The 20,405-nt window shown below is 38.9% G+C and overlaps 1 protein-coding gene across 8 annotated transcripts in view; it reads right to left on the bottom strand.

Annotated features, from left to right (window-relative positions):
* Positions 1-20,405, bottom strand: part of ZNF410 (zinc finger protein 410) — a 40,275-nt gene that overhangs the window by 14,574 nt on the left and 5,296 nt on the right. For 5 of the 8 annotated variants that reach the window (XR_003682059.2, XR_008618702.1, XM_007109012.4 and 2 more), the window contains exons 2-7: positions 11,396-11,579; positions 10,318-10,453; positions 7,119-7,337; positions 5,701-5,892; positions 2,313-2,463; positions 1,628-1,809 (exon numbers count right to left, since the gene is read on the bottom strand). Coding sequence is in view for 6 of the 8 variants with exons in the window: in XM_007109012.4 (XP_007109074.1) it covers positions 1,628-1,809; positions 2,313-2,463; positions 5,701-5,892; positions 7,119-7,337; positions 10,318-10,453; positions 11,396-11,428 (913 nt within the window). In the remaining 2 variants the exon portion in view is untranslated. Of the gene's footprint in view, positions 1-1,627; positions 1,810-2,312; positions 2,464-5,700; positions 5,893-7,118; positions 7,338-10,317; positions 10,454-11,395; positions 12,352-20,405 lie in introns of those variants that run through there. The other 3 variants (XM_007109013.4, XM_028496160.2, XM_055088585.1) reach the window with 3 other exon arrangements.

The raw sequence follows: 20,405 nt of genomic DNA, 5'->3' as shown, positions 1-20,405 counted from the left end.
GGCAGGTGGATTCTCAACCACTGCACCACCAGGGAAGTCCTAACTTTTATTATTATATTAATTATTGAGATTCAGATCTGTGAGACATTCAGGAAGAAATGATTAAATTGAACCCTGAGACTGCAATGAGACAGCACATCGAGTAAAATGGGAGAAACCCAAAATTCTGAAATTGGTCAACAATTAGATTAACAAGGCAGAGCTAGAAAGAGTCAGAATGAAGAGAGAAAATAAGGTCACACTCTGAATAAAAGAAAGCATTTTAAAATATGTTCACTTTTATCAAATGCTACAAAGATGACAAGTGGCACAAGGACGAAGAGGTTACTGAATTTAATAAGGCACAGTGAATTCTACTACTTTCCTTAACTATTCAGCTAGATGTTTTTCCTGTTCTTTTATTCAAACTGCTTTCTTGGAGCCAGAATACTCTTTCAAGAAAGAGCTGAGGGGCTTCCCTGGTGGCACAGTGGTTGAGAATCCTCCTGCCAAGGAAGGGGACACAGGTTCGAGCCCTGGTCTCAGAAGATCCCACATGCTTGAGGAGCAACTAAGCCTGCGTGCCACAACTACTGAAGCCCACGTGCCACAACTACTGAAGCCCACACACCTAGAGCCCATGCTCTGCAACAAGAGAAGCCACCGCAATGAGAAGCCCGTGCACCACAACTAAGAGTAGCCCCCGCTCGCCACAACTAAAGAAAGCCCACGTGCAGCAACAAAGACCCAACACGGCCAAATATTAAATAAATAAATAAATAGAAAGAAAGAAAAAAGAAAGAAAGCTGAGAACAGAGCTATTCTGCCCTAAAATATATCCAGTGGTAATGTCAATCTAGAGGGAATCATAGGGACATGCACAGAACAAAGGTGGCTTCAGCTTGGGTTTCACTTTTTAAATGTCATTTATTTGTACCTGCTGTCATTTTAGCAATGCAAGAATAAACAAGGAAAAGAAAGAGAAAGGGGAAGAACAGTTACACACCCTACGGTAGTAGTCTGGGCTCAGTGATTAAGCTCTGGCAAGAGACTTAGCACAGCTGGGCCAAGTGGCTTGTAAAGTCACCCTTAAGCTTTTAGATTAAGAAATCAGGATATCTTTCTTTTGCTCCGTTGATATTAACATGCTGTTTGACTCAAGACAAGTCACTTCTCCATTCTGTTTCTCAGGTTGTGAGGCTCTAACAAGAAAGTAAACTCAAAGTCAGGGATTAATCTTAGCTTTTGTATTTCCCCTCACCTTACCCCCCATTTAGTGCCTAGAACAGAATCTGTGTGGTTTGTGTAACTCAATAAATGTTAATGACCAAAACTACAATTGTGTTAAGTTCGGAGATATTTGGAAAGGCTCATTTCTGTCCATATATGATCATATCATTGTTATCAGTGATGGTCTTATATCCCTTCCTACTTAAGGCTACCAGAGACAGAAATCAAACTGTCCATTCTCACAAAGAGGTGACAATAAATGTTACTGAAAGAACTGAAAAGTGCCATGAGGCATTTGAAAAAAGAAATTTCATCCTCAGAGTTCTAGCAACAACCCCAACCTTCGTCTCCTAAGGACAGCCAGCAGGCCCTGAGCCAAGCAGTAGACGGCCTGCGGGAATGCTGGGGTGACACACACCTGTGTGGATGCGCAGGTGGTTCTTCAGGTTTCCAGCTGTAGTGAACTGCTTACCACAGTTAGACTCGGGGCACATAAAGGGCTTCTCCCCATTGTGGGTCCTCATGTGCACCTTCAGCCTCTGCAGTACATAGAAGCTTTTCCCACAACCTGCTGCAGGGCAGATAAAGGAGCGGTCGTTTCTGGGGGAAAAAAAAAATCACATATGCAACAATGCCTGAAAATGCTCTTTGCTAGAGAGGACAAGTTGCTAGAGAGGACAAGTCAAAGCTCCTACTGACTCTCAAGGCAGACAGTAAATCCCAAATCTAGATGTATCAGAATCACCTGAAGTTTGTTAAAGCTACAGATGCCCTACTTCTTGAAATACTGATTTCACAGGTTTAGAGTGGGGCTTAAGCTTATGTATAATTTTTAAGTTCTCCAAGACATTATGTTTTATGACGAGATTTGAGAACTCTTGCTCTAAGATATTTAGGTGCCAAATGTTTTATTAAATATTTGTCAAGAACAAGGTAAATGAGACAATGCAAATGTTTCTATTAAAGAACAAAAGACATCTTAACCACAAGTGAGCTGGAGCCCCTGCTTTCCTTTAATCTGTCAAGTGGGGGGACTTCTGTCAAGTTCCTTCAGAAGCATCAACTTTCTTAAGCTCCAAGTATGGAATCTCAGGTTTGCTCACCGATGAGTTTTGAGGTGGTACTTAAAGTGAGCTGGCCACACAAATGTCCGGTCACAGCCTTCAACTGTACACTTGAGCTTCTTCTCCATTTGAGGAAGGGGCCCAGAGTCTTTCGGTTGCCCATCACCAGAACCAAGGTGGACATTTTCTCCTGTAACAGAGTCACATATTTGTAATCTAGGGAAGGATTCCACTCAGATACTTTGGTTCAAACAATAAAGCCACTCCTAGTGATCATTAATCACATATCGATCTTCATCTTCCCCAGCTCTCTTTGCATTCATTTAACAGAAGTGAGAGGGCTCTATATCCCCATCCCCTTACTTAATCCACAGAACTACAAAAAGCCACAAGACTAGGCCTCTTTGGCAAATGTAAGAAATATCCAAAATGGTTTCATATCAAAAAGCAGAGTTCAACCTATTTTGCATTACAGATTGGTAAGGAAGCAGGTATGTCAACACCAGGAGTGGGGTCCTACAGAAGATGACTTAAAGCTCTAGGTAATAAAAACTTGCTTGTATTTTAAGGAGAAGCAGCCAGTCTGGCTTAGCTGTGAACTTACAGTAGTAATTTCTTTTGTAGATGGCCATTCTTAGATTTCTATCTTCTGAAGTCAATTTGGCTGTTTCTATCATTCTAGAGAATAAGAATCACCTTCTAATTTCCTGTACCACCCCTCCTTAGTTACAAAATATCTAAGAATGCAAAAACTCAGCTCATTTTCAAATTTCTTACCACATTTTTAAAAGTTAGAGATAATACCTGCTCAAGTTTTTTGTTCAATAGAATAAAAGGAGGGGAGGAGAGGAGCATATGGTGCAGTGACTTTCTTAAATTTAAACGAAATCAGTTAACTAAATCTTTAAATAAATTCCGGATTAGCAGGTGGTGCACCCTTTCTTTCATTTTCTTCAATTCATAGTTGGACATCAATAGAGAAAAACATTCACAACCACTTAATTCTGTTATAAACATATGGAGTTTATCTTTCCACTACATATACCTTAGGAATAGGATTCATATTTCCAAATTTCCCTCTCAAGAGCCAAGAGTAGGATAATATGTTATACCTATCACAATCCCGGGAACCTGACAGTTGATCAAAGGCAGTTTCTGTCCCATCTATTAACCTTACTTTCTTCCTGCCCTACATTCTCCTTGCTGTACTTCACCAAATGCTAATCATAAAACTAATTCCTCCAAGGTCAGAGAAGAACCTAAGATGCCTTTTGCTAGTTAATATTAATTAACTTGTTCTTTTAAAATACTGTCCCATATAGTTTTTGTTTGTTTAATTGGAATATGGGTAAATTTTAAACAGCACAGAAGTGTAAGGAAAATTTCCCACTAACTCAAGAGCTCCAGCTAATTAATTTCTAAGGAAAGGTCTGTAGAAACCCATGCTAATCCAGAGATTTAAACCAGTGACAGGACTTCCCTGGTGGCGCAGTGGTTAAGAATACGCCTGCCAATGTGGGGGACACGGGTTCGAGCCCTGGTCTGGGAAGATCCCACATGCCACAGAACAACTAAGCCCGTGAGCCACAACTACTGAGCCTGCGCTCTAGGACCCACATGCCGCAACTCCTGAGCCCATGTGCTGCAACTACTGAAGCCCATGCGCCTAGAGCCATGCTCTGCAACAAGAGAAGACACCACAATAAGAAGCCCGTGCACCGCAACGAAGAGTAGCCCCCGCTCGCCGCAACTAGAGAAAGCCTGCGCGCAGCAACCAAGACCCAATGCAGCCAAAAAATAAATTAAAAAAAAAACCAAAGTATAAACTGGTGACAGTTGGGGCTTCATGCATTCCATTTTGTAGATATCAATACAATGAGAACATTGATATAATCATATAACAGGGGGGAAAAAATCCTTCAGAAAAGAGTGAGCTGTCTTGTATTTTGAGTCATTATAAAATTTCTCAAAGTGCTCCCTAAATTACTTTGTTTTTGAAAACAAAGCACTGTTTGCAGAAGACAGATTAGCTTAAAATGACCTCAGCCAATGATAGTTTTGGATATTCAGAGGTCATCTGATGAAATGGTTTCCCCCTCCCTCACCCCCCAAGAAAAGAGAGAGCAAGAGAGACAAAGAAACTCAACCTTATATGGTACATGTCGAATAACACTGTAAACATGTTAAAGATCCTACAGTTATGTGGGCAAGATCTTTGCATTTGGGATATAATTTCCAGTGAAAGTAGTACTGTATAGAGCAGGTCAGTAAACTTGTCCTGTAAAGGGCCAAATAGCAGATATTTTTGGCTTTGAGGGCCATATGGTCTCTGTCACAACTACTTAACTTTGCCACAGTATCAGCCATAGACAATTAGTAATTAAAGGGCATGCCTGTGTTCCAATATAACTTTATTTACAAAACGGGTGGTTATTTGGCCCTTTGCTGACTCCTGATATACAGCATCACACACAAAATTAAAATATTTCTGTATTTCAACTTAGATGGAAGTGATAGTATGTTTGTGGTAATGACAGTATGTACCTTATCTCAATAATTTTTTGTTATTACCTTAATTGTCACAGGTTAATGAGAAAATACAGAGACAGACCTAAAACAAAAAATATTATGGCATGCTACACAAGCAAAGGTTTTGCAGTGGTTTAGGAGTGGTGTGAATAGAGCAATGGTCCCCAAGCTTTAACATGCATCATAACCACAATGAGGGCTTACTAAAAACTTCCAAGTTTCTGATTCAGTAAGATGAGACCTGATAATTTGCATTTCTAAATTACTGGTGATGCTGATGATCCAGGGACCACACTTTGAAAATTACTGGATAGAAAAAAAGTGGCACAGAGTAAATAGTACAGGCATGCTGAACTCAAAAGAAACCACACTATACCCTATTTGGATATTTAGGTCTTCTGGTGAATTGGTTCCACCCTCCCTGCCCTGCCCTGCCCACCCCCAACCCCCAAAAAAGCAGCACTATGGTAGCTGCTAATTGCTAAATTGCCATGTGCAGCAATTTACTTTCAGCAAAACATTATCATCTGCCACACTGACTTAAAATTAATTTTATTTTTATTGGTTTTGTAGTTTTATTAAGCTCTAAGTATAAGGACCATCAAAATAAAAACAATTCAAGATGACACCAAGATGTGCGAAAAATTTTTTTCCTTTAAAAGGGGTTCAGTATATTATTTAAAGCTGACAATTGAGAATGCTAGTTTAGTTGATTCTGCACATGAATCTGGCATGGCTGAGTTATTTTTTAGAAAATAAGAAAAACAGTTTCCACATTTCTAGCCTTCTGCTCTTACCAATAAAGTAATCTGGATTATATGCAACTCAAAATATAGCCATTGTATTACCAAAATCTCTGCACAGAATACTGGAAAGGAAAACACCACAGGGGTCTCACCATTGCTGCTGGTTTTCGCATTCTTTGCCAGCTGTGCACGAGTAGCAGCAATCAAACTGTCGTGGGCCAACTCCTGAACCCGGAGGAACCACGGAATGCTACTGTCTGTGCTCTCACTGGAGAGGAAATCATTCCCTGAATCCTCTGCCTCATCTTGTACAAATACTAAGTGTTCGGCTGAAGAGCCCAGACCTGGAAGAAACAAGAGGATATATGAAAGTTAGCCACCAAGTAATCCTTTGATTGGCCCTGGCTCAGAAACTCTGTGTCCTGATCAGCTATTCCAGAGTTTCACCTCTCACCTCAAGCTTCTGTTCTCATACAAGATTAGGTTATCACCTTTCCACTCCCAGCTGACAGGCTGGTCTTTATCTTACCTACTCCTGTTTCAGAGGCAAAACGGTCTTTCCTAGCAACCAGGCTAACCCTCACCTCTAGGATCCCAAACCTATCTTTTAGTTTTCTCCTCTCTCCCAACTTCAACCCATTCCTCCTTAGTGGCCACCTTACAGCTTCCCTTTCAGCCTTTCAATCTGTCCAAGCTCAAGTCTCTCCCATCTTTTTTTTTAAAGAATAGAAAATCCCAAGTATGTCTCTAAATACCACCTTCTCACCTGTTCCTTCAAAGTCATGTTTCTTGAAGTTTCTTAACTTCTAACTTGTGTATCTACTTTCTCACCTGCTGTCCATTCCCTATCTCTTTAACCCTAAGCTCCACCTCTACTACCTCAAGAACAATTGCTCTTGCTAATTTTGCCGGACATACACTTCCCAGTCCTCATCTCACTGGCCCAGTTTGTGGTATTTGGCATGATTCTGTACCTTTTCTTCTTTAAAACGTTTCCTTCCTTGGCTCCCCCACATCATTCTCATTTTGTTTTCTTGAGATCCCTCTCTCTAGAAGCTGCTTCCCATTCTTCTGTTACCCTCTTAAAATTTTTTTTCAGGGTCCTAGATTTGCCTTCTTTTCTGTTTGTGCTCCAGACTACTCCTGAATCAAAGAATCCATGCTCATTGTTTCATACACTTCCTGAATGCTGATAAGCACTATAACTACTTATTTCACAACAGACCTCTCTAGAACTCTGGATTCCTGTTTCTAACTTTCTAAAGGACACCTCCTCCTAAATGCCCCTGTGAAATCTCAATATCAACAGGCACAAATTGGAACTAATCATTCTCCCACAGCCCTATCTTGGTGAATGACACCACTTAATTTCCCAAACAAAAAATTTTTGAGTCATCTTAGAGTCTGCCTTCTCCCTCTACATACCCAATTGATCACCAAACGACACCAATTCTCCAAAATAAAAAAATAATAGTTTCTTTCCACTTTAAGTATGACTAAGTTAACTATTCCCTGCTCCCCAGTTTTTTTTCTTAAGCATGAGCAGAAGTCAGAAAAGGGTAAAGAATACCTGCTCTTGTTAGGTTAAGAAGAATAAAAGAAGTGCTATCACTTGGCTGTAGATCTTGCAACAAGCTAGGAGACTCTGGAGTGGACAAAAACTCCGGAGACTTCTGTACGGTCTGAGCCCTCGTCTCTTCTCCGTCTGGACCCACATTCACCTGAAGGCTTCTCAACACAGCCGAGGAAGGAACCTCCTTGGAGGAGTTAGTATGATTTGGAGTATCATCTAGTAAAGGGAAAATACCACAGCTTTATGTAGCACCTATTTCCAAGGAGTTCACCATTTTGATATATGGTACCTAACATCCTTGTAACATCCCTTAGTGGTACCTAACACCCTTGTAACATCCCTTAGTATCTAACACCCTTACAGGAGCAGACAGCATTTTCATTTTATAAATACAAAATCTGCCTCAGAAAAGAAGAGAGAGTGAAAGGCAGCTAAAGGGTGTCAACCAAAATGTGAGGGGCAGACTCCTCTGATGGTTGGTAGTAACTAATACGAACCATCCACATTTGGACATTATAGACCTTTGTCCTTTTGAGGCCCCAAATCAGTATATTTCCCTTGAAAAATATAGTTACACAATGAATACGAACTCAAGAACAGGATCTAAATTTTAAACTATTTTTCTTGGGAAAAAGATACCTCTCTCTAATTTTTATAACATGTATGTGACAGTTCTGGTGAGGCATTAGGGGAAAAATCACAGCCTGGGATATAACTGAAATTGTATAGAATTATGAGTATGTTTCATTATGGTTCTGGGTTTACACCAGATGTAAAGAAATAATTCAGAAGACTTGCTTCTAGAACTTTATTCTAAGGGAGGGGATGAATTTCCAAAGGTTTTAGTTGCAATATAATGAAGAATTGCACTACAGTGCTAAAGCATCCGATGTTTTCAGGGGTTTCATTCATCTTTATAGAAGGCAGGTTACATTATTTTCTTCTTTCAAGGAGATAACAGGTAAGATTATAGAAATAAAGTGGAAGCCTAGGGACAGCACTGCCATTCCAAAGTCTAATGAAGTTGTACAACAAAGTGAATGAATTCAATGCCACACAACTGCTTAAATGGTAAATTTAACTGGTTAAAACGGTAAATTTTATATACACTTTACCACAAAAAAACTGTTCTTAAAGTTCATAGCAGCATTGTTTGTCATAATACAACACTGGAAAATAACTACATATTCATCAGCAGTGGCATGGATAAAGAAGTTGTGGTACACTCATATAACAGACTATACAGCAATGAAATCAAACGAACCAGAGCTACACACAAGGATGAATCTCACAAACATAAAAGGTACAACAAGATATATTCATATGATTCCACTCATTTAAAGTCCAAAATCAGCTAAAATTAGACTTGGGTGATTAAACTTGGAAAACAAAGAACGAATTTTCAAAAAATTGAGGGCAGTGGTGACCTATGGAAGAACAGAGGTTGCTTTTATCATGGAGGAACCCATGGAGGGCCTGGAAGCTGGCAACATTCTACTTCTTGACTGGGTGGTGCTATCTCCTTTATAATAATTCTTCAAAAGGTATATCCACATATAGTTTTGTGCTTTTCTGTGTCTATCACATATCCCAACTAAAAAGAAAAGTAGGTCATGCATGGAATGATTCACACATATTTGGGAGGAAGGGGAATGAGGTTAGGGAGGTATGTAGATACATTTGTGTTTGTAATACGTTTCATGAGCTGGGAAGTGAGTACATGGGTTTTCATTTACTATTATCTATACCTGGTTGTCTAAAATATTTTAAATCAAAATTAAAACTAAAAGAAGGTAATGTAGAAAAGAAGATGGATGCTTTTGTTCCTGTTTTCATTTCCTTTATTATTGTCAAAATATTTATTCAATAAATTAAAATTGGGAGAGTAAATTCAGGAAAAAAAGCCTAATGAAGATAAAATTTTATTAGCACATGGAAATTTTCACATATTGAAAATTCATGGATTTGGAAACACTCCGAACACACCAGTAGAAAAATGGGACTTGAGAGATGGAAGATGTGGAAAAGACAGGAGCTAGATAGAGAAACCTTAAATCAACACTGGTTGGTTGAATATATCTGCCCTTAAGTCACTTCAAAAATCAAAAAAGAACGCCACTAGAGGATAGTAACCAGAAGACTTTATAACAAATAAGTTGTCACCAACAGGTGACCCTCCCCTGATTTAACATTAATATTTCAAATTTTAAATATTTCAATTTCCAGAAAATAAAGAATCCATTGCATCCAAAAATAATGTTTTCCTTCCTAATAGTCAAGTGATAGGATCTCCTTCTTCTCATCCAAAGCTAATCTCACTACCCATGCTCAGCATTCTACTTCCTTCTACCTCTCCTGGAGCCTCCTCACCAATTATCTACTCTTTGTGTTTGCAGCTTCTCTAATGGGCTCTTTCCTCTTAGTATAAAACCACCCTCTAATATTTCAGATCTTAAAAAAGAACTCTTTAATGTACTTTATGTCCTTCTCTTTTTCCTTCCCATAGCAAGACAGCCTTTAGAAAGTATAGTTACTTCCTCAACTTGCACTGATACCTCAACCCACTGCAGCCTGGCTTTCCACTACCTCTCCAAGGAGCAGGTCCTAGGTCAACAATGACCTCACTGACGACCCTATCTCATTGGGACAGTCCCTGTCTCACTGGGCCTCTTAGAAGCATTTGTCACACTTGTCTATTCCCTTGGGTTCCATGCCAGTATTCCCCCTATTGCTCTAGCCTTTCTTTCTTCTGTCCTTCACAGGCTCTCCTGCCTCACCCCATACCTTGAATAGGGAGTTCCATGCAGTTCTGCCTTGGCCTCCTTTTCTTCTCACTCTCACTCTATGGGTGTTCATATCCATTCCTATGACTTAAACTACCAATGCAAGGAATTCCCTGGTGGTCCAGTGGTTGGGACTCCACACTCTCACTGCCAAGGGCCCGGGTTCAATCCCTAGTCGGGGAACTAAGATCCCACAAGCTGCACGGTATGGCCAAAAAAAAAATTTTTTTTTAATAAATAAATAAACTAACAATGCACTTATGACTCCCATGGTTGCTTTTTCTCCACAAGTCCTAATTTTTACAGTTTCTACCAGTCAGTTATAAAGTCAGTTATCACATTCCACCAGTACCACAGAGAAGGCTAAGCTCTTAAGACTTGTTTATCTTATCTCTGGTGATCTTAATTTTTACCTGGTAACATTAGCCGACTGCATTCTGAGGCCTCAGTCACTGGAAGGAGGGACAAGCAAGTAATGTCTTTAGCTTCTGATTCTACTAGCCCCTGTCCCAGTGGGATGGACGTATTCTGAACAAACTGTACCAGCAGCTGAAGGGGAAAGCGGGGATGTGGAGACAACAAATAATACAAGTTATTATGAATGGATCTAAACCTCTGAATTTACCAAAAGGCAATGATGTAATTAAGTCTTGATTGCTCACTAGTCTCAACCTTATTCATAGAAAAACTAGATTAACTACAAAATAATATTTTAAATTATTTTTATCAAGTGTTCTAGATAAAAATTGAATCGTATAATTAACTTCTATCACCTTCCATAAAACAGAGAAATGATCAAAATAATTATATTTTTAAATGGTGGCTATTACAAATTCAATTGCATTGTACTGATTATATTTTATAAAGCACTCTTCTGTGTATTGGCTCTTTTAATCCTCACTGTAGCTTAGAAAGATTAAACATGTATTTTAAAGACAAGGAATCAAGTTGAAGGCACTAAATGACTAGTCCAAGGTCACATCACTAGTTAGGAGCAATGTCAGTCTTCATACTTAGGTAACATGATTCCAAATTCAGTGATCTTTCCACTAAGCAACACAAATGTTCTAAAATTAAAATGAGAAAAATGAATAAAAATTTTAAATGTTTAAATCCCCTAATCACATTTAAAAAGAAAACACTTTTAGATATATACAAAATTAATAAAAAATGGTTTGTGGTAGTAAATATTACATATATGTCATATACATAAATTTTGTCATTATGTAAATGTATAATAATTTACACTTATTTAAATAACAAGTATAAAAAGTCATAAAAGGTAAGAAATGAATTTTTAAATTTTTGAGAAAGTACTTAGTAACAGAAAAATAATAAACTAGTAGTTACAACCAAAACCATAAGGCCCACAAAACCTAAAATATTTATTACCTGGCACCATTACAGAAAAAGTTTGCTGACTCCTGAACTAAGAACAAACTCTGGAATGCAGCCCACCAAAAGAAAAGGAAACCAGTTGCCTGGGCTCACCTCTGGTTTGGATTCTAACTCATCTGATAACATTGATTCAGCTTCCAAATCCTGTAGCTGTTCAGGGGACAGGTTAAAATTTTAATTCAGAGTCAATGACACCTTCCTGTTACGCTCATACTCCTCTAGGAAGTGCTATGCTTTTCCTGTAAGATGCTGTGCTGGGTGGGTTAATTAATTTAGCCTAAAAAAGGAAAAAAGAGAGAGAGAATTCGGAGCAGTAGGAAAATGTAGCTAAAAAAACAGAGCAACTTCTTTACATATCCAAAAATCACAACAAGCAAGCAAATAAAGAATTCAGCTCAAAACACTTGTTTTAAAATAGAACAAGCCCAATAGATATCAAAACCCATAAAAAGTTGTACTTTAATGTAGAATTTCTAACAATCTATTCCAAGAACATGGAGAACAGACTTGTGGTTGCCAGGGCGGAAGGGAGTGGGGCAGAAATGGATTGGGAGTTTGGGATTAGCAGATGCAAACTATTATATATAAAATGGATAAACAAGGTCCTACTGTATAGCACAGGGAACTATATTCAATATCCTGTAATAAAGTACAATGGAAAAGAATATGAAAAAGTATACACATACATATATGTAATGATATAACTGAATCATTTTGCTGTACAGCAGAAACACAACACTGTAAATCAAGTATACTTCAATAAATTTAAAAATAAATAAATAAAATAAAAAATAAGAAAAGGTCTTAAGTATGGAAAAAGCTATATGCCCAAAGAATTTCACCTTATCATCTGTGATAATAAATGACTGTAAGCCACATATAAATATACATATATATTCAATTAGGTAATGGTTGATTATAGTAGGACATTGTATGACTTAAAAATACAGTTATGAAAACAAGGCAACAACAAAAATGCTAATGACATTAAATTACAAAAACAAAACACAAAATTATACACTTGCTGTTATTAAAACTAGTTAAGATAAGCACAGGAAAAAGTAAAAGGAAATTCACACAGCCATGATAGTCACTGTACTGGGTGGGTGGTAGGCTGGTGTGATGTTTTTCTTTTCTTAATTTCCCAATTTTTTATAAAAGGTAATTACACAGTCAAAATTTGAACAGTGTTTCCCCAAAATAGTATTCTCGGGACACTCATGAAGCTGTTTCCCCCCCTTACTTTAAATTCTTACTTTCTTGATGATTATCCTTAGTGTTTTGTTTGGATTCCTTTTTCTTTTTTGTGTGTATTTATCTATTATAGATTTTTGATTTGCAGTTACCATGAAATTTTGGTATAGTAGTCTATATATACACAATTGTTTTAAGCTGCTGATCTCTTAATTTCAAATGCATTTTAAATATCCTGCATTTTCACTCTCCTCCTCTCATGATTACTGGTTTTGATATCGTATTTTACATCTAATTGTTTTGCGTATCCCTCAACTGCTCTTGTGGATAGAGATGATTTTATTACTTTTGCCTTTTAACCTCCCTACTAGTGTGTGTGTGTGGATGATTTCCCACCTTGACTGTATGTTTGCCTTTACCAGTGAGCTTTCCCATTTTGTAATTTTCTTGTTTCTAGTTGTGGCCTTTTCTTTTCCACCTAAAGAAGTTTCTTTAGCATTTGTTGTAAAGCTGGTTTGGTGGTGCTGAATCCTTTCAGCTTTTGCTTGTCTGTAAAGGTTTTGATTTCTCCATCAAATCTGAATGAGAGCCTTGCAGGGTAGAGGATTCTTGGTTGTAGGTTTTTCCCTTTTGTCACTTAAAATGTACTGTGGCACTCTCTTCTGGCCTGCAGAGTTTCTGCTGAAAAATCAGCTGATAGGGCTTCTCTGGTGGCGCAGTGGTTGAGAGTCCGCCTGCCAATGCAGGGGACATGAGTTCGTGCCCTGGTCCGGGAAGATCCCACATGCCGCGGAGCGGCTAGGCCTGTGAGCCATGGCGGCTAGGCCTGTGAGCCATGGCGGCTAGGCCTGTGAGCCATGGCCGCTGAGCCTGCGCGTCAGGAGCCTGTGCTCCGCAATGGGAGAGGCCACACAGTGAGAGGCCCGCATACCGCAAAAAAAAAAAAAAAAAAAAAAAAAAAAATCAGCTGATAACCTTACGGGAGTTCCCTTGTATGTTATTTGTTGCTTTGCCCTTGTTGCTTTTTAGTATTTTCTCTTTATCTTTAATCTTTGTCAATTTGATTACTATGTGTCTCAGCATATTTTCCCTTGGGTTAATCCTGTATGGGACTCTCTGCACTTCCTGGACTTGGGTAACTGTTTCCTTTCCCACATTAGGGAAGTTTTTAGCTATTATCTCTTCAAATATTTTCTCAGGCCCTTTCTCTCTCTCTTCTCATTCTGGGACCCCTATAATGCAAATGTTAGTGTGTTTGATGTCCCAGAGGTCTCTTAAACTGTCCTTTCTTTTCATTCTTTTTTCTTCATTCTGTTCCATGGCAGTGCTTTCCACTACTCTTTCTTCCAGCTCACCAATCTGTTCTGCCTCATTTATTCTGCTACTGATTCCTTCCAGTGTATTTTTCATTTTAGTTATTGTATTCTTCAACTCTGGTCACTCTTTATATTTTCTAACTCTTTGTTAAAAACTTCTTGTAACTTCTCACTCTGTGTATCCATTCTTTTCCTGAGTTCTTGGTTCATCTTTATGATCATTACTCTGAACTCTTTCTTGGGTAGACTGCCTATCTCCACTTTACTTAGTTGTTGTTTGGGGGTTTTATCTTGCTCCTTTGTCTGGAACATATTCCTCTGCCGTCTCATTTTGTCTAAATTTCTATTTGTATTTTTATGTGTGTGGTAGGTTAGTTACATTTCTCAACCTTGGAGAAGTGGCTCTCTGTAGGGAATGTCCAGGTGTCCCAGCAGTATACTCCCCTCTCATCACCCAAGGGCCAGGGACCATCTGGTCACAGGGTAGGTTCTGACTTGTGTTTGCAGACTCAGTTCCACAGGCTGCAGGACTGTAGTTTTCTTGCTTCTGGTGTCTGCCCCCTGGCGGGGGAGGCTGGGTCTTGGCCCTCTGATGGGCAAGGCTGAGTCAAGGGGCATGTCTAGAGGTGGCTGTGGGATCAGGAAGTCTTTAGGCAGCCTGTCTGCTAATGGGTGGGATTGTGTTCTTGCCCTGTTGGCTGTTTGGCCTGAGGCATCCCAGCACTACAGGCTGTTGGGTAGGGCCAGGTCTTGGTGATAATGACCCAAGCAAGATGTCAGCCTCCAGCAAGAGTTCACACTGATGAATACTCCCTGATATCTCTGCCACCAGTGTCAATGTCCTCAAGGGGAGCCACAGCCGCCCCCGCCCCCACCCCCGTACTCCCCAGGAGACCCTCCAAGACCAGCAGGTAGGTCTGGCCCAGGCTCCTATGAAGTCATCACTGCTTTTGCCCTGGGTCCCATTGCGTGCAAGACCTTGTATGCACCCTCCAAGAGTGGAGCTCCTGTAATTAAGCCCCACTGGCCCTCAAAGCCACATGCTCTGAGGGCTCCTCCTCCAGATGTCAGACCCCCCAGGCTGGGGAGCCCAATATGGGGCTCAGAACGCTCACTCCCATGGGAGAACTGCAATATAACTATTCTCCAGTTTGTGGGTTACCCAGCTGGGGAGTATGGGATTTGATTATATGGCAAGTGTGCCCCTCCTACCATCTCGTTGTGGTTTCTTCTTTATGTCTTTGGATGTAGATTATCTTTTTGGTAGGTTCCAGTCTTTTTCATCCATGGTTGTTCAGCAGTTAGCTGTGATTTTGCTCAAGGTCCTTCTACTCTGCCATCCTGTCCTCCCATCCTCTAAATTCTTACTTTCCTAAAGCTTAACTTTTCTTTCACGATTTTGGCAAACGAGTCCACTTTATTTTGCACAATTTTTGCTTAAATTGGAAGCACTATTATATACAAAGTAAGCATACAGTGTAAAATATACTCAGGATGGGAGTTTTCAATACATACCGAGGTAGAGTGGAAAGTTAGAATAAGAAAGACTTACTCTACAAAAAGGGTATTTAGATGTACGTGAGGGCTTCCCTGGTGGCGCAGTGGTTGAGAGTCTGCCTGCCGATGCAGGGGACACGGGTTCATGCCCCGGTCCGGGAAGATCCCACATGCCGCGGAGCGGCTGGGCCCGTGAGCCATGGCCGCTGGGCCTGCGCGCCCGGAGCCTGTGCTCCGCAACGGGAGAGGCCACAACAGTGAGAGGCCCGCGTACCGCAAAAAAAAAAAAAAAAAAAAAAAAAGTACGTGAATAATGTTTATTCTCCTGTTGGTTAAACCTCTCCCCACTGCTAGCTTCCAGAAATCCTCACTTTCATCATAAAAAGAAATGTATAAGATGTAAATGAAAAGGCTCATTTTAAGTTTAACACATAAAGCTGTCATAAATCCCTGACTTTTCCTTTCACATACGTTTTTCTTATTCAAGCACTATAACTGCTCAATGTAGTTTACCCATCCCTCTTTTCAGAGAGGAAGGAACCAAGGCTTCGTACAGTTACTTGCTCAAGTTATTAAGCTGCAGAGCCAGCATTCCCACCCACAGAGCAGGCTGGCATGGATAGTAATTACATCTCTCTAGGTCTGATCTTGAATCATCAGGATTCAAGAATTAAGAATTCCTTTTCCCCAATTCCAGCTCATTTCAAGAAGCCAAGAAATTACCAAATGTTTGTTTAGGTTAACCTTAGGGTTCCTCCAACTTTAAGATTCCAGGACTGTAAAATCTCTAAGAAACTAGACAACTATTTACTGTCCTTTATATTAGTTAGTTTTCTTAGAAACTGATGGCACTGGCTCCATTTCTGATATCCTTACCTAATGAAAACTTTTAAAAATTAAGTATATGAACATGTGTACCAAACAAGGGAAAAAAATCAGATATATTTTAGACATTTTTGCAAATCTGTAATAACAATTTAGAGAAGGGAGCTGCCACCTCTCTTACAGTTTAATAGATACCTCTAGATCACCATTTCTCATGCTCATGGTTATCTGTGACATTTCATTTTAGTCATTTCAATGATAATTTTTTAAAAATTAACACATGCATTTTCTGGAACAAATCAGTATCCATATTATAACTGAGTTCTACCACACAATTTTGGTGCCCAGTTTGTGGTTTGTATGTTTGCTATATAAACAAAAGAGAGATGAGTAGGATGCAGCAGAATAGGCAGGATGACCTCAAAAGAATCTGTATTGGAGCACTCAGTACCATATCGAGTGTATTGGATGGATCTCATCTTTAACACAGCAACCTGCTATGTACATTAGCTGGAAGTGTGATGGAAAATATGCAATTAAAATTTTCTATTCCCAATTCAAGTTACCCACTTAACAGATTTCAAAAACTACAATTCAAGTATTTTTTTTACATTAACAGCTTCACTGAGATGTAATTCACATACCATACGCAGGTTCACTCACTTCAAAAGTACAAGTAAATTTTTTTAGTATATTCACAGTTATGCGACCATAACCACAATCAATTTTACAACAATTTCATCACCCCAAAACAGAAAACTATTAGTAATCACTCCCCATTTCCTCCCAAACCTACCCCTGACCAAGCCTAGGCAACCACTAATCTATTTTCTGTCTCTATGGATTTCCCTATTCTGGACATTTCATATAAATGGAATTATATATATAATCTTTTGTGCTTGGCTGCTTTCACGTAGCATACTGTTTCCAATGTTCATCCTTGTTATAGCATGTCCCAGTACTTAATTTCTTTTTATTGTCAAATAATATTCTATTGCATGGATATATATTTTATTTGTCCATTTATCAGTTGACGGTCATTTGGGTTGTTTCCACAATTTGGTTATCATGAATAATGCTGCTATAACATTCATGTACAAATTTTTTTTAATTAATTAATTTATTTATCATTGGCTGTGTTGGGTCTTCGCTGCTGTGTGTGGGCTTTCTCTAGTTGCGGCAAGTGGGGGCTACTCTTTCATTGTGGTGCACAGGCTTCTCATTGCAGTGGCTTCTCTTGTTGCGGAGCACCGGCTCTAGGTACGTGGGCTTCAGTAGTTGTGACATGCAGGCTCAGTAGTTGTGGCTCACGAGCTCTAGAGCATAGGCTCAGTAGTTGTGGCATACGGGCTTAGATGCTCTGCAGCATGTGGGATCTTCCCAGACCAGGGCTCAAACCCATGTCCCCTGCACTGGCAGGCAGATTCTTAACTACTGCGCCACCAGGGAAGCCGCATGTACAAATTTTTGTGTGGACATATGTTTTCACTCTTTAGGGTATACATCTAGGAGTGGAAATGATAGGTGATACAGTAACTGTGTTTAACCTCTTGAGGAATTACCAGGCTATTTTCCAAAGTGGCTGCACCATTTTACAATCTCACCAGTAGTGCATGAGGGATCCAATTTCTCCCTATCCTCTCCTTTTAAAATACACCTTTTTTTTTATTACAGCCATCCTAGTGAGTGTGAAGTGGTAACTCACTGTAGTTTTGAATTGCATTACCTGATGGCTAATGATGTTGAGCATCTTTTCTTGTGCTTATATGCCATTTGTACATCTTTTTTGGAGAAATGCTTATTCAGATCCTTGGCCCATTTTTAAATTGAGTTGTCTTTTTATTATTGAGTTGTAAGAATTCTTTATATATTCTAGATACGAGTCCCTTACCAGATATAAGATTTGCCCAAACTTTCTCCCTTTCTGTATTATCTTTTTTTTTTTTTTGCGGTACGCGGGCCTCTCACTGTTGTGGCCTCTCCCGCTGCGGAGCACAGGCTCCCGATGCGCAGGCTCAGTAGCCATGGCTCACGGGCCCAGCCGCGGGGGATCTTCCCGGGCCAGGGCACGAACCTGTGTCCCCTGCATAGGCAGGCGGACTCTAAACCACTGCGCCACCAGGGAAGCCCTGTATTATCTTTTTATTTGCAACACAAACCTTATCTTCTTCTGAATAAGGCAACTCTAACTCTACAAAGTTATCAAACAATACCTCACTGAAATTGGCATTCAAGGACTTCCGGCCAGTTTTGGTTGAATATGAGATCTGATTATCATAAACTGCTTCACAATGCCTTCACATCACAAATACTACCTTGTATGATATTCTCTACATTGCTATTACTAAAGTCAAAATATAGAAACAGATTATATATAGTAGTGAATCCAAAGCTAAATCTTTCCACTATTCAGATCAACATTAAGTATTTCATTTCAGTAAAACAACATCTCTACAACATAATATGAATGTTAATTTGGATTTTCTTGGGTTTTGGTATGGTTTACATCTATATACTTACTCATAAAGATATAAATCCATGGTAACAACAGACATAACACTGATAACCTAAATTGTACTATATACATGGTTCCTATGGCCATCAAAACATATTAGATTGCTTAAGAAAACAACCTTGCTTCAGCATATACTATATATTTTAAAAAATTCCACTGACCCTACCATTGCTAGTACTAAATTATTTGTAAACTTGTTTTGATTTTATAGTTGATTAAAAGGTATAGGGGTTCAACACAGGAGGGATAAGGATTACCTAGCTTTTCGTTTGAGTATATTTAAAGTATTTATGATAAAAATAATCTACCAGTATGGGGTGGGGCGGGAGTGTCCAATGCAATGTCTTTCCCTCAAATGCAGTTTACATGACACTAGAGTGAAAGGCACTGCTTTATTCAAAGAGAAGCTATTTTCAAGATAATTATGGGTCTCAGAGGAAATTTCTTCCCAGGCTTTCTTATATTAATTAAGATAAGAGATTAGAGATGCAATACCAAGCAGTCGCCTACGTCACCCAAAGCCCTTTAATGTGGACAGTAATATTTGCACATTTTTATTTTGTATCTTTACCCAGACAGACAAAATTTGTATTCTTATTTCCTTCTAAATAGAAAAATTACTAATTTAGCTCCATAAAAAATAAAAGAGATAATGATATTTAACTATCAGCAACAAAGGCCAGGCACATCAAATCCTATTTTCCACAAATCATAAATAAGGAATCTTGGCTCCGGATGAAGAGTTCATAACAAAACTAACTGATCTCAGAAACCCAAGGATTGGTCTAAGTATACTGTTCAGACCTTTTCTCCCTCTACCCTTAGCAACAACTAAATTTTACTGTGTGCATGGTTCCCTATGGCCACGAAAGCATATTAGACTGCTTAAAGGAACAATCTTGGTCTAGCACATATTATATTTTTTAGAAATCCACTGACCCTGCCACTGCTATTATTGAATATATTACCCCACAGTCAGCCTAAGGGTTACAAAAAATGCAGGCAACACAAACCTTTGCAATGAACCAAAGCAAAGAACACAAGAAGCCCTGAAAAGTTCTGGGAATAAGTAACGAGAGAACACCTAACAACAGCAAAGTAGATTTAGGACAACAGCAATCTCTATGACCATCCTGAGAACAACCCTCTTTCTGTTTTTAGCCAAATAAATAAATCCTGGGAACTGAAGTTTGATAAACTGTATTCTTTTTCTACAGTACACTCAACATCATCCAGCAAATTATGCATTAACACTAAGGAGCTCAACAAGTTTAATAAAGAAGTTGAGATGTTTAAAAAAAAAAAAAAAAATCCAAGGTCTCTAAAGCAGGAATCTAAATTCTGCCTCTGACTCCTTGGTTGAGACCCGGGCAAGCTATTCATCTTCTTGGCCCTGGGAAACTTATCTGAAATACAGAAATGAAATAGGTCTACCCTAAGATTATTTATATATCAGTCAATAGAAATAATTACAAAATTCTTCAGAAACAAAGTTCTGCATAAGTGCTTAAGAAACAAGTAAATCTAACAAACGCTTAATATACTATAAAAGGTTAAGAAATCTGCTTTTTGTTACTGAATCCAAATTTCCTATAGAGCAGTGATTTTCAAACTTTTTTGACTGCAACCCACAGTAAGATACATTTTCCTCATAACCCAGAGAATGAAACACACACAGAGATACACACAAATAACATATTTTCATAAAACAAAATACTAACATATACTAATCTCATACACTTTGAATTTTTTTTTA

Source organism: Physeter macrocephalus, chromosome 11, assembly GCF_002837175.3.
Source record: "Physeter macrocephalus isolate SW-GA chromosome 11, ASM283717v5, whole genome shotgun sequence".
NCBI lineage: Eukaryota > Metazoa > Chordata > Mammalia > Artiodactyla > Physeteridae > Physeter > Physeter macrocephalus.
This window is presented reverse-complemented; position numbering and strand designations above follow the sequence as displayed.